The following is a 14,035-nucleotide window of genomic DNA, read 5'->3' on the forward strand; positions in this document are numbered from 1 at the left end:
TCATGAACTAAGCTGGCCTTTTTTACTCTGAAACTTGATTTGCCCAGAAACAAGGATTTGATTAGCATGTAGTGATTAACAGAGCACATTTGGGTTCTCTAAGTTGTCTTTGTGGATTAGCTTATGGATCTGGCTCATGGTAGGATTTTAAGGGAAGGAATTGTGTCCTCCTTCTGTAAATGTGGATCTGAATCTGGATCAGCAAGATACAGAAAGCAAGAACTCTCAGGCTTTTTGGACTAATGCTTTGGAAGGACCATCACTGATGTAGCAGGGGACAATCCTTGTTTAAAAAGCTGTTCCCCGAAGTGTGCCTGGACTCTAAACTGTAGTTGGAAGAACAGAGCCACCTTCACGAGGGGCTTGGTTCTTGGTCTCGGTTCTGCAAGTTTTGGAGTCCACAATGTTCTCCTGACCCAGGGGCCCCTGGGAGTGCCCCTGCATGGCACACACACTTGTTGTGAGTCTGCTCTGTTCCTGAGTTACACAGCTAAGACAGTTAGTGGCTCTGCAGGGTCTTCCACAGAGCCACGGCTGCCATGGCTGTGCCATGTCCAAGAGGAAACTGCAGGGTTAGCCCTCCTCTTGTTTATCAGCTGCAGGCCCTGTGTTAATGATGGTGTGTGGAGAGGTGGCAGAGGTGGGGAGCTGGGAACCTCACCCCCCCCCATGCCTGGAGAGCCCCTCCCCAGGGCTGGACAAGAGACCCTGAGCAGGGCAGCAGCAGGGGGCAGTGGCCTCAGCGCCCTGCCCATGTGACAGTTTTGGCTATGGGGATTCCTGTGGCCAGGGGAGAACCTTTGGCTCTTGTTCCCTGTGCCTGTCTTGGTATTAGGGAACAGTCAGGAAGGTCCTTGTCTGGACCACAGGTCTTATGGGGTTGATGTACTCTGTGAAGCTCACTGCTCTCAGCTGTGGTCTGGCGTGGTGTAGCTTCCTGCGCTTGATTCTTCTCCTGCACTGGGCTCCTGGGTGTGGCTGGACATGGTGTGGAAAGGGCAAGCGGGGATACCCCGCCCAGCTCGCTGCTCTTGGTCAGCTGTCCCTGACGTCGTCTTGTTTTGTCCACCAGATGATGATTCAGATCTGTACTCTCCCCGGTACTCCTTTTCTGAAGATAGTAAGTACCATTGCATTCCCTGGGTGCAGGGGAGGAAGGAGGGTGATGGGTGAGGGAAGACGCCTTCCTGCTGTTGGGTTTCATGGATTTTAAAAGTCTGCGGTACACACTATCTCTCTCCAGCAAAGTCTTCCCTTTCTGTGCCTCGCTCAAAAAGCGAGATGAGCTACATTGACAGTGAGAAGGTAGTTAAGAGGTCGGCCACACTGCCCCTCCCAGCCCGTTCTTCCTCGCTGAAGTCAAGCCCAGAAAGGTAAGTGCTCCCTTGTCCTTGGACCAAGGCCTGCCAGCCTCCTGTCCTAAAAACGTGCAGCTTGAATCCCACCAGCGGTGATTTATCCCTTCTGAGTTTCAATGATGCTCGTCTATGAAATGGAGAGAGAGATGGCATAACTCCTTAATAGCATGTCAGGGATGGATGAGTTAATACACATAGCATTCATGGTATATAGTTGGTTTAATTAGTGCTGCTGATGAGTAGAAACGCTATTTGCATTGTCATTAGAGAAATGTTTTCAAGTTCTTTGCTTACACTAACTCTGTGTTCACAGTGATAGATACTGTAAGCTGTGGGCTTGTTCTATTGATGACATTGGTCATCTTTTCATGCCTGCCTGGAGCAACGTGATTTTCTTTTATTGTGTTCTTGACTCTCAAAATGCCCTGTGGCACAACTTTCTCATGTCATTCGAATAAGTGTCCATGCCCCTTCAGCCCCCAGTTTCTGCCACATCTCAAATTGCCTAGGGCTCTGAGCCCAATGATATCATTATGTTTCCTTTAAATACACTCCTGGTTTCACACTTCCACAATTTCCTTCTTTATAGAGAAGTAACTGGCTATTTTAAAAAGACCAAGGAAATGCATTCATCGAACACCTACAATGTACATTCTCTGCACATTGAACCAGATATAAGCATATAAATATAAATCATTGTCCCTGACTTCAAGAAGTTTTCAGGTTTGCATAAAAAAGTAAATACAGTCACGTTGCAGAGTGCCGGGATGCACATGCCTGAAAATTTGCAAACACTTTACAAGGGTTCACGTATCCTGGGAAATACCACTGCAAGCCAGAAGTGCCCGGGCCGTGCAGGCCGAGGTGGGTGGCTCATGGATGGGGTGGCTCTAACGGCCATCACAGAGAACCCAGGCGTGCTAGTTGCTGATCTTTCCTGAGTGACAGAAGGGCCTGCAGCCCTGCTCAGTGACTTACTTGCACTGTCTCATTTGGTCCTCGCAACAACTCTCATTTTTCACCTGGAGAAACTGAGGAGCCCAGAGGTCACGTGTCTAGCTAAGAGTACATGGTGAGTGGCAGGTAACATGGCAGAGACTGAACCGGGACCTCCAGGTATCCTCTCGCCATGTGAGTGGGAAGCGCAGGCATGTTGAGGGAGTGACAAATTCATGACAGCAGAACAAGGTGAAAGATTTTTCCGGAGCGAGCTTGCTGCTGCTTGCTCCCTCCCTGTTTCTCTTTCTGCTCCCTGGATTTGGTTTTTGAACAGAGGATTCCTCAGCCCCCTCATGAGGCAAGCACAGACATTTAACTGGTTGTTTTGCAGAGGCAAAACTTGTGCAGTTATGTTGCTCACCCTGATTGATTTTATGCTTTGGATATAAAAATTGCTTGATTAGACTACAGCCAACCCAAGTCAGACCGTGTCAGCAGCTGATGCCAATTCTCATGAAAACTGCTCTAATAGGATTTTCTTGCTACAGAAACGACTGGGAGCCTCCAGATAAGAAAGTGGATACGAGAAAATACCGTGCAGAGCCCAAAAGCATTTATGAGTATCAGCCGGGCCGGTCTTCCGTTCTGAGCAACGAAAAGATGGTAATGTGCATACTGAAGTTCTTTTGTCTCATTCTGCCCATGTTCTGAAATCTCGGTGCATTGTACCATAGGAGTATGTGCTTTGCCTGCTGGGATAGGCTTGCTTTGTTTAGAAGACAATGAGGAAAAAATGATATGTATTTACTTCTGTTTCATTTTTGCAGGTATTCATACAATAAGTCCTTGAGAGTTTGCTTGTTAAAAATCCTCTAATTGTGGCTTTGTTGCTCCTTTGTGCATGATTTGACTAATTTTAATCTTTTTGCTAAAAAAGGTTGATTTTCTGCTGGTTTCCTTTGGGTGTCTAACCATTAATTTATCAGGCTTATCCCTAATTAAACTAACGTCAGTTTTTTTAGTGACTCTTGTTTGAATGAGCATATATTTTTTAGAAGTTGCTAGTACATCATGAAAAACAAAATAATGAATAGGATGTCAGGACTCGGGGGAAGAAAGCCCCAGGCTAGTAGCATATGTCTTTTTGATCTTCCATTTTTGACAAATGCTGTGTTGAGGACTCATTTGCTATTCAGTCTGGTCTATGGCTCTCTGTGCAAGTTCCCATCTCCAAACGATTGTGAGTGGGGAAAGCAGCTTGTGTGAGCACAGCAGAGCTTCCTGGAAAAGCAACCCTCTGCTGTGACACGGGAAGAAGCCTTGCAAACCGGCTAGTCTCCTATCTGCCCATCACCCTTCCCATTGTTTACCCTTCCTTAGAAAGAGCTGGTTCACAATTCAGGTGGTGATGACGCCAAGCTCTGTGAATGCCACAGGCCTCCAGCCGTGATGGGGCAAGATGAGGTTATTGTGTGGGGGACTGGCTTTTATCAGAACATTGTTAGCACACACACCGCCCCCCACCCCAAGGTGCAGGTGCAAATCCCCCCCACCCCTCCCCCCACCCCCGCGCCTCTTCTGTGCTGCCTGGTTTCCAGGAATAATCGATTTGACTTTTACTAAAATAAAAATGGGACATCATTAAAAGCACCGAGCAAATAGTGAGTTTAATTGGGAAAGAAGGTCAGCGGCTTGCAGAACTGCTTTCAGCTCTGCCATTCTTCCGTATTCACTTTGCACAGCAGTTATTTTAAGCCGAGGCAGCAGCGGGGAGGAGCAGAGGGTTTTGTCTCTGCCCTCTTCCTTCACAGGAGGTTCTCTGCCTGGGAGAAGGTGCCAGGCAGCCCGCCCCCAGGAGTTCCTGGAAAGTGCTGCTGCTGTCCAGGTGTTTCCTAATCCTTCAGTAGTGGCCTAGGACCCACTGTCACTGTCCTGTAGGAACGTGTGGAGGCGATTTGAGGGACTCGTGGGTCCTTAAGGTTTTGTTTTGTTTGACAATGTCACCATTCCTATGCACCTCTGGATTTTGAGTTCTTTGTGTCTAGTCCCTTCCTTGGGTTCCTGGTAGTTGAAGCAGCAGTATCCAGAGCTTGGAATCATAGCCATGGATACAAGGACTTCCTGTATCATAGTTTTTGGGGTTGTTTATGTCATTTTTACAACCCTGGAAAGGAACACAACTTGCCTGCAAAGGCTCTCCTGGGATGGCCGAGGGGTGACTGCACACTCTGGGTGCACACAGTGCTCTTCCATGCTGTCCCAAGCTGCATCCTCGCCGCTGTGGGACGGGAGCACCAAAGGTGGGCGGGCAGTGGCTCAGCAGGACCGCCCAGTAGTTGGATTTAGTGCCAGTAACCCAGCTGAGCCCTAATTTTCCAAAGAAACTTTCTAATTTTACAGAGAAATTTCAACTGAATCTTAATCTTTTGGCACTGTACCCCTTTGTAGTAGTTGAATTAGCCCTGTATATGAGTGAGTGTTTATTCCTGTTTTGACCACATGAACATAAAAGTTGGAATATGAAGTTTCAGTATGTGAATCTTGCCTTTTGGTAACTAGTATTCAATTTGCTAGAATCTGAGCAACACCCTCCAACTATGTCATCAACACTACACATACATACGTACACCCATGCACATGCACACACTTTGTTTTTGGTTGACTGTGGGTGAGCATACCCATAATGACAGATGTTGATCTTGGTTTGGAGGTAAGATTTTCTTGTCCACTTGAGGCACTCATATTTGCTTCTGTCTGCAGCTAAATCATGACCTCCTGTGCATATCCATATGTTGCCAATGGAGGTGTGGACTGGTGGACCAGAAAGGCTGCCCAGCCCAGTGGAGCACTGCCCTCCTCTCGCATGTGCCACAGGACACGTCCTTGCTTGATGAGTTAGTCACTGGTGGACAGACTCGTGCAGGCATCCTCTTGCCTACTGGGCCCTCCTCTTGTTGGAGCAGGAGTCCATTTGCCATCTGGCTTAGAAGTCAGAGCACTGTTGGTCAGAAATGGTCTTTTCCAGACTCCATGCCTTCGTACTTTCCCTTAAAGTCCTTTTAGAACCTCAGCTCATTGCACCAAATGTGTCTGCAGAATAACTTTGACGTGGCCAATCCTGAGTTGGACTGTGGAGTCCCGTCCCCAGAGCTCTATGATGAGGACACTCATTGCAATGCTAATGACAGACTCAGGGTGATCTTCCAGGTCAGAGATGAGAGGATTTTTCCCCCAGTGCCTTGTCACCCCAGGTTTCTTCCTTTGCTTTGCAGCTGGGTCACTGGACCCTAGTTGACTTGGCATCCTTGACAAGGATGTAGTGGTGGTCCTGTCCCGCCCCTCCTATGTGGAGCAGGACAATGAACCACAGACAGCGTGGTGTAGAGAGGGCTGGATCTCAGTTCTGATTCTTATGTCCTGGGGCAAACCATGTGACTTTTCTAAACCTCACTGCTGCTAACTGTAAGCAGAAGCACCACCCTGCCCATTGTCCTGGAGTGTCAAGTAGGAGGTGAGACAGCACGGCACGGCCCAAGGCCTCAGGACAGGATCATGTGCTGTGTGAATGAGCTTGACATGTTCAGATGGTTTATGTCATTGCAACTGAAAGCTATCCTGGAGCTCCCATTCAAGCAGCAAAACTCTCCTTGAAAAACTCTCCTGGCACTCTTCTGGCTGGCCACTGCCCTCACCTGGGTCTGGCCAGATGAAGTTGGCCCTGGCTGCTAGTGCAGGCTTCCTGTTCTGTTCCACATTCAGATCTGCTGCAAGTGGCAAAATCAAACGCACGAGGCGGTCCCACGTGGCATCACCTGTGTGCTTCAGGCTTGATCTAGGCAGCTCATGCGTCGGAGGCTGGCCACCCTGATCCAGGACTCGCCCTGCTGGACCCTGCCTCCTGCACTGAAACAGTAGACAGGCTACTTCTAGGAATTAACTAGGTTGATTCAGGACCATGAATACCAAAACTTATGGAGTTTCCCTAAAGAGTTAGTATGTTTCATTACACACACCCTACTCAGTTCCCAAACAGCAGCTTATAAACCTTATCTTTGTGACAGTAATGACCCTGGCTCCCATCTGAACAGCCATTCCAGAGCTGTTGTGTCCTCGTGGGCCTTGTGCCTCCTCCTCCCACTGTCTTGTACAGAACTCACTTCCTGCTGTGAGGACAAGCCTTACCCTAGAGCCCCTAGAGACAAAAGGAGGAGGTGTCTGTCATCTGGGTTTAAGGGGACAGGCTGTATGCGTCAGTGCCTGCTTCTTTCCACTTTTCGCTTAGCCTAGTCCACAGAGAATTCCAATGCCTCTGGCAAAGTTAAGATCCTCTGGCCAGGTCCACTGGGAAGCCCTGCACCGAGTTTACAAGCTGCACTGATCGGTTAGGAAAAATGCTTCTGGGCAGCTCTGCTGACTGCAGTACCAAGACCTGCACGTGGGCTTGGCCACCCCCTTCTTCATGTGTTGCTGCTCCAGAAGGGAGCAAAGTGTTTTGAGTAACATGTTTATTTTGTGTTTTAGATGATCCTAGAGTCACTGCATCTCTGGGTTTTTGCGTGTGATTCTCAAAGGGTTTTTTAAGGCATTTATGCATAGATGAATTTAATTAAGCCACAAATCTGGTCTGATATGACAGTATCTTCCAGTTATTAAAGGGAAGTCCTGATTTGCTTTCCAGGCATATATTTCTCAACCATCTCTTTTCAGAAACATATGTTAAACCCACAGAGAACTTTATACATATTTGATAGAATATTAAAAATCCTGTGGAATCAAGTTATTAGTCTGATACCTCTTCAAGTAAGAAATCTGACTTATTGTGTCTTATAACCCAGAGGTTTTCTTCCCCTGTTATCTGTCTTGTCCAGTTTCCCGCTCACTTCATTTTATCCCCCTTAACTTTGTAGATCTCGAAGTATATTCTGTTTGTATTCATCCCCATGGATGCCTGTCGAAGATGTTCTTTTCGCTTGTGTCGTCTGTTTTTACTTATCTCATCTCCCACTGTCCTGTGTGGATGGGACGTGGTTTCTCACCTATCCATTTGCCATTAAAGATGCAGTATTAACCGATTGGCTTTTCCAAAGGGTCAGCATTGCAAAAACCTCAAGGCAGCCTCGCAAAGAAGCACTAAAACCGTACTAGCCTATAGAAGTCGTTTGCTCTGCTCAGCTGGCATAGATGCTCCCCAGTTGATTCACTTGCAGCTAATAGTTGTTTGTGCAGAGGGATCAAGACCTGCGAAGTGGGGAATGCCTGTGTCCAGATTTGCTGGCAAGGGCTGCAGCATGCTGCAGAGTCCCTCCTCTCTGGTCCCTCTGGCTTCGGCCTTTGGCCTGCCAGTGATCCACTACGCCTCCCATCCCAGTTTCCTCGATTGCATAAGCTCATCTTCATTCTCCTGTTTTTGCTGATGTCAGAAAACAAAGCAAGGTGGTTGCTGCTGTTGAACGCAGTTGCTGGATGTACCTGGAACCCACTGCATCTCTACTGGCCTGTTCCTATGTAATCTTTGCATAATGTTATCCTTCTCTTTCTTCCATCTCCCTATCACCAACCCCTATAGAGTCGGGATATAAGCCCTGAAGAGATAGATTTAAAGAATGAACCTTGGTATAAATTCTTTTCGGAATTGGAGTTTGGGAAACCGGTAAGTTCAATAGCTTCGGTGGTTCTACACCTTGTAAAATAGTGCTGTTGACACATTGTTGCTGCTACAGAATCAGGCCAACCTGTAAGGAATTCGGAAAGTGGGGAGCAGTCCTGTTGGCTGTCAGTAGTGGGGTTGTTCCTGCACACTGCAGCCAGTGAGCTTTGCTTTCTTCACCAAGAAAGCTCTGGATGTCCCTCTTGCCAGAGTCTCCCAGACGTTGCCCTAAGTCAGTGCTTGTCCTAGGACTTCACCCTGCTGGCAGCATACCTGTGGTTAGCCCTGTCTCAGCCATTGACTGGCTTCGTGCTGGCATACTGAATACCAGGAGGATCCACATGGTCACAGCTCCAATCAGTGTTTTTTAAAAAGCATGTGTGTGAGAGAAGTGCCAGAGCAAGGCAAAGAGGGGCTTTCCATGCCAGTGTGACCCGCAGGTACAACCCCTTGCAGATGGCTGCTTGAAAATGGTTGCACGGTTAGGATCGTCGGTCCCGAGTTGTGAAATGAGAGTAAGGAATTCTAACAGACTCAGTGCTGTGCAGCCTCCCAGCAATGACTCTGACTTTGACACACACTGAATTTTGGCACTCATAGGAGCATCTTCTTAACCTGTACCCCAAACAGCATTAGAAGAGAGAACTGAGTTCATCCTTTCCTTGGAGGTGATTGTTGACTGACTTTAGAACTCTTAGTTACTTTCAAGTCTTAGGTATTATTGCTGCAAATAAAATTTACAACTGGGAGAGTTAGGCAAATAAGAAGAAAACTTTTTTGTTATTGTTAGATTTGCCATGATAACCTATGCACAGAATCCAGCTTTTGAGCTGCTGTGGTCTGGGCAAGGAGGAATTAACTTTATAGTGAAATTCCATGGTGTATAGTTTTCATTAAGACGAAAAGGTAAATCAAGCTGGTGCTCCGAATTGCTAATTTGACATGATGATGCTAATCTTACATCTTCCGAATTAGGAGCACCTAATTTGGAAACAACCAGCTTGTAGGAACACCTGATTCTTCTCTTGCTGTCCTCTGGGCTATCGTGGAAGTACAGTGCCGCCTACTGTCCAATGGAGAAGAGTGCATGCATTAAACTGGGCGGCACCTTCTCCATGCCCTCTCCTTCCTCCATATTTTCGTGCTATTCACCATGGAAACATCAATTAAGTCTGCTTGTGGGAAACATTTTTTACATGCAAATATTTTACAGTATCTTAACCCTTTCCTTTTTTTCATAAAACTTGCTCAATTATCAACCTTCTTTTGGTTGGACACCCCCAAATCCTGATATACCCAAAAAAGACAGTGGCTGGATACTAATATATCCATATAACAATTTCATACTTTCATCAAAGAAAACAAAAACTGTTTTTAATAATTATGTTTATTGAAAGATCTATGCTATTGATTTTTTTGAAGTCCCTTTTAGAATTCATTCACTTTTGGGTCCGGCACAATAGCCACTAAATTCTCTCTTATAGGCACTGGGATCCCATATGGGTACAAATTCGTGTCTCAACTGCTCCAATTCCCATCTAGCTCCCTACTTGGGGCCTGGGAAAATAGTGGGGATGCACAAAGCCTTAGAACCTGCTCCTTTGTGGGAGACCTGGAGGAAGCTCCTGGCTTCGGATTGGCCCAGCTCTGGTCATTGTGGCCACTTGGGGAGCGAACCAACAGATGGAAGATCTTTCTGTATCTCCTCTCTGTGAATCTGACTTTCCCATAAAAATTTTAAAATAAATCTTTAAGAAAAAAAACTTCACAGATTTCTAACTACCACCTCATCTGCCAAAAAGCAACTTGAGTATTAGATTTTGGGAAAAACTAGGAAAGTTTTTTCTAAGTGTATGATTAGTAGTCCTTTTTAAAAATTATTCAGTTTTATCTGAAAGGCAGATTTACAGGGAGATTGAGAGAGAGAGATCTTCTATCTGCTGGTTCACTCTCCAAATGGCCACAATGGCTGAAGCTGAGCCAATCTGAAGTTAGGAGCTCAGAGCTTCTTCTGGGTCCCATCATGTTGGTACAGGTGCCCAAGGACTGTAACCATCCTCCACTGCTTTCCCAGGGTTAGGGAGCTGGATCAGAAGTGAAGTAGTTGGGAATAGAACTGGTACCCGTATGGGAGGCTGGTACTGCAGGTAAAGCATTAGCCTGTTGAGCTTGTGTCAACCCCAATTAGTCAGTCTTACTAAAAGAACTGTTGAAAAATTTTGTTGAGAGCAGACAGCTTTTCAGTCCTAGCACATGTGAACTAGGTCCTCTGAGTAGCGTGGTAAGCAAGCTTTTTTTTCTACAGGAGCCTGGTCTGTGTGCTACACAGCCACGGCACACGAAGGCACAGCTTTCCCGGGATTTGCGTCCCTACCCCAGGACTCTCACTGCTCTGAATTACTTAAACCCTTGGAGGCACTTTTCCAAAGTGATCCATGTGTGCCTTGCACAGACCTGAGTCCTCCTTATGGGACTGCAACCCTTGCTGTAGGTCCCACTCTAAAAGCTAACAGTTTTGGAAAACCTGCCCAAATGCGGTAATCCATGCCCCTGTCATGGGGCACAGCACTGACATCAATAGCTCCTATGATCTGAGGCATCTTAAGTGTGGGCTTGAGAGGAGGTGTGGCAAGGAGAACTTTTTCCTCCTCTTCATCTCTCCCTGACACTCTAGACCTCAGAACAGTAGGATACATACGCAGAAGTGTTGTGAACCATGAGGGTTGGTTTGTGCAGTTGTTGCCATCTGTTCAGAAGCAGAAAGGCTTGTGCCAAATCACGTGGCCTGGTATTGCTGCTTCCCCCTCCCCACACACACACCAACTTGGGACTGCATCCCCTGAGTCCAGTCTTCCTGAACTTTGGCCCAGGTGTGACCATAAACTCTTCTCTGCCTCACATAAAGCCACTCAGAATGAGCTGGAATTCCAGCAGGATCCTGAATGTCACTCTTTCTAGCTCGTACAAGCTGTTGCACAACAGCAAATACTTCAGGAGTCCCGGGACCCTTTGGAGAAGGATGCTTAAAGCCAGTTTCATTTGTAAACTCTGAGTTGTATTTGGCAGTGGAAAAAGGGACGCATAGTGGTACTGTAAGAAGTCTCCTTTCCCAGAGGGACAGTGCAAGTGTGTTAACAGCACAAGGTGAGCAGTAGGTGCTGGCATCAGTCTACAAAATGCAGGACACGTGGGAGACTGGCATAGTGTGAGCTTAGCTGCCTTCCACGACGCAGGACATCCACAGGTGATGTCAGAGGTCACCTCACCTTAGGATCTGATCATGTTTCACTCAGCCTGGGGTCAGCTTTCTGCTTGCTTCCCCCTCAGGTTCTGTAGAAATTGGCCTCATTGTATGGAGGTAGAAGCTCACAGCATGAAGGAATTTGAATGTTTCTGAGGAGCAGGTTGTAGAGGAGTTTGCACAGTATTCAGGAGCTAGTAATGCCCGCTGTTTCACACCCCCCAGAGGTTATTGGATAAGGGCGTTCTCCTCTTAACAGCAGAACAAGGAGAGGGAGTTAGCAGTGCCTACCACTCCTGACAGCAGATGTCCACCTGAGGGATGCAGCTGCAACTTCAAACAGGAAATGAGAAGACACCTTCAGCCCCTGTTAAGGCTCAGTCTAAACTCCTGTCTCCAAGAGGTGGGAAGGGATGTCTCGACTGCTAGTGGCAGTAGAGTCTAGGTAAACTGGAAAAGAAAGTGAAATTGATCAGGAACGTGTTTCACACCCATCGAACCCAGTGGATTTTGAAAGCTCATGGGGTGCAGCCCACCCGCCTTTGAGCAGAGTCAGGACTGCCCCACCTGTTCCATCAGGGAAGGTGGCTTCGGATTCGGAGGTTCTATGGTACCAACCTGAGTCAGACAACATCAGGAGGAGTTTGAAAGTTTCTATTTATGTTCCAATGTGTGTGAATTTTTTATTCCCCCCACCTTCTAAGTTTTCAATTATTTGTAATGCAATGGGGAGTTGCTCTTGGAACAGTCCCAGACAGACATCCTAGTGAGTGGCCCCAGTGCCCCAGTATCTTCAGCTCAGTGCTCCCCAACTTTTGGTTCCCTTTTCTGTGTTGATGCAATCCCCCAGTGTGCCCCCTCCTTGTTTGAGCCAGCCTCCGTGTTTGTCTTTACGTCTTTACGCTCATTTCTTCATTTCCTCCTCTGCTTCCCGTCAGCCTCCCAAAAAGATATGGGATTATACTCCTGGAGACTGCTCTATCCTTCCTAGAGAGGATAGAAAGGTAATTCCACCGTGCCTCCTCTGTTGGACTGTGTGTGTGCTCTCTAGCCTCGGTTAGTGTGAGTGTGGTGTGGGTTTGTTTTCTTAAATCACTCAAAAATTAAGTTGATAATCTTTTTTTTTTTTTTTTTTGGTTTGGTAGTATTTAACAAAGTCTTTAAAACATATGCTAATGTTTAGAGGGTTCTAAACCAATGTATACTATGTGTCGCAGTCACCAGACTCTGAAAGGAGAAATAGGCATTTCCTTGAAGGTAGGTCGTTGTGACGGTAGTAGCTTCCCTTAGCAAGTAGAGTAGATCTCTGTGGTTCCCACTGCTTCAGGATTTCTGTTTGACCGGCCTGATGCTGCCGTCTCGGTTTTCATGTCTGTAACTAATTTCTAGTGAGCTCTTGTGTTGTGACCATGCCATCTTGGCCTTATTAAAGTTCACTGCTAAAACACAAATAAAAAACCCGAAATTCATTTTTCAAACTTAACTTTCTGTTCTTTCTCCCTTTCCTCTAAACTAAAGCATTCTTTCTCATCTTTTCTTTCTCAAACCAGACTAACCTAGACAGAGATCTCAACCTCTGCCAAACAGAGTTAGAGGCAGATGTAGAGAAAACGGAGACGCTTAACAATGCTCCCGGCGCAGCCCGGCCGCAGGTACTGCCCGGTTTTCCTCACGCCCGCAGCTCCCCTCCCTCCTCTGGGTCATTGTTGTTTGGTTTGGGTGGCGGTTGAGCAGATAGTGGCGATGCTGGTGGCTCCAGGGTATCTGGCTTCTGGAGTCATGTGTTAGGTCCTGCCCTCCCCAGGTCATGTCTTTGGATTGCTTTGAGCAGGGCACTGCTGAACTGTGTGCACAGTAGCTGGAGGGGTACACGTCCTCTTCACCGCCTCCTCATTTTCATTGTGCTTTCATGATGCCATCGTTTTCAAGACCCCTTCTGTCACCTCTGTGTACCTTCCCCAAGTTCTCCAGGAACTATTTTTTTGGCCAATTCTCTTGGTCTTGGTGCAGCCTTGGGAGGTACTAACAGCACAAATCATTTTCCAAAACCCAGCAGCAGTGTTGTGTGTATGGCACTGCCAGAGTCGTGTGGCTTGCTGCTTCAGAAACCACAAATGGTCAGTGAAGTCAGTGAAGCTCCTGAGGCTGGGCAGCCTGGTGCAAAGGAGAGTTGGCAAGTGCACATTGTCAGTGCAGACCGATAGGTGTCTAACGACTTCCTGGGTGAGAGAGAGTGCATGTGTATCCCCAAGGTAAATGCATTTCTATTAGGGAAGAAAACCCCGGATATTCCCAGCACAGTTCTCAGGGGCTACCCTCACATAGTAAAGATAGCTTTCTAGCTTTCACGAACGTGAGCCATGAGCGCAGATACTGCTGGAGAGGTGGGAGGGGCTAGAGGGGCCTGCACACTTGGACAGAAGTGGAAACTGCCAGCAGCTCATGTGCTGTGTCGGCAGAGACAGAACAGAGTGGGGCTGAGCACCAGCACAGGTGCCTGGGATATGAACTCATGTAAGTGCCGGAGCCCCAAGCCAGGGAAGGGCAGGGCAGGCCAAGCAGGGGATTCTGGTAGTGGACAAGAGGCTGGGATAATAATAGCCAGAAGCCAATCCAGTAGCTATAGCTCAAGAATCCAAAGGTTCCTGGAGTGTGAGAGCCAGTGGGAGCCAAGGGTTAGATCCAGGCCCTCCCTCAGAACTTGTGGAGCCCCAACGGCTGAGTCAGAGTGCACGAGATCCAGGCAGATAGGTGATGTGGTGGACACTGGAGCCAGGCATAAGCACTGTGGTATGGAGTCCCGCCCAGGTTGGGGAGTGATCACTGCCAATTCTAGAGCAAGAACTGTGG

At 47.4% G+C, this 14,035-nt stretch overlaps 1 protein-coding gene across 1 annotated transcript in view; it reads left to right on the forward strand.

Moving 5' to 3' along the window:
• SORBS1 (sorbin and SH3 domain containing 1) overlaps positions 1-14,035 on the forward strand; it is a 224,912-nt gene that overhangs the window by 162,434 nt on the left and 48,443 nt on the right. The window contains exons 12-17 of the mRNA XM_040992413.1: positions 1,073-1,120; positions 1,244-1,373; positions 2,846-2,960; positions 7,864-7,947; positions 12,124-12,189; positions 12,736-12,837. Coding sequence (XP_040848347.1) covers positions 1,073-1,120; positions 1,244-1,373; positions 2,846-2,960; positions 7,864-7,947; positions 12,124-12,189; positions 12,736-12,837 — 545 coding nt within the window. The remainder of the gene's footprint in view (positions 1-1,072; positions 1,121-1,243; positions 1,374-2,845; positions 2,961-7,863; positions 7,948-12,123; positions 12,190-12,735; positions 12,838-14,035) is intronic.

This window comes from Ochotona curzoniae, unplaced genomic scaffold (genome assembly GCF_017591425.1).
Source record: "Ochotona curzoniae isolate NIBS_2020 unplaced genomic scaffold, NIBS_Ocur_1.0 contig_66, whole genome shotgun sequence".
NCBI lineage: Eukaryota > Metazoa > Chordata > Mammalia > Lagomorpha > Ochotonidae > Ochotona > Ochotona curzoniae.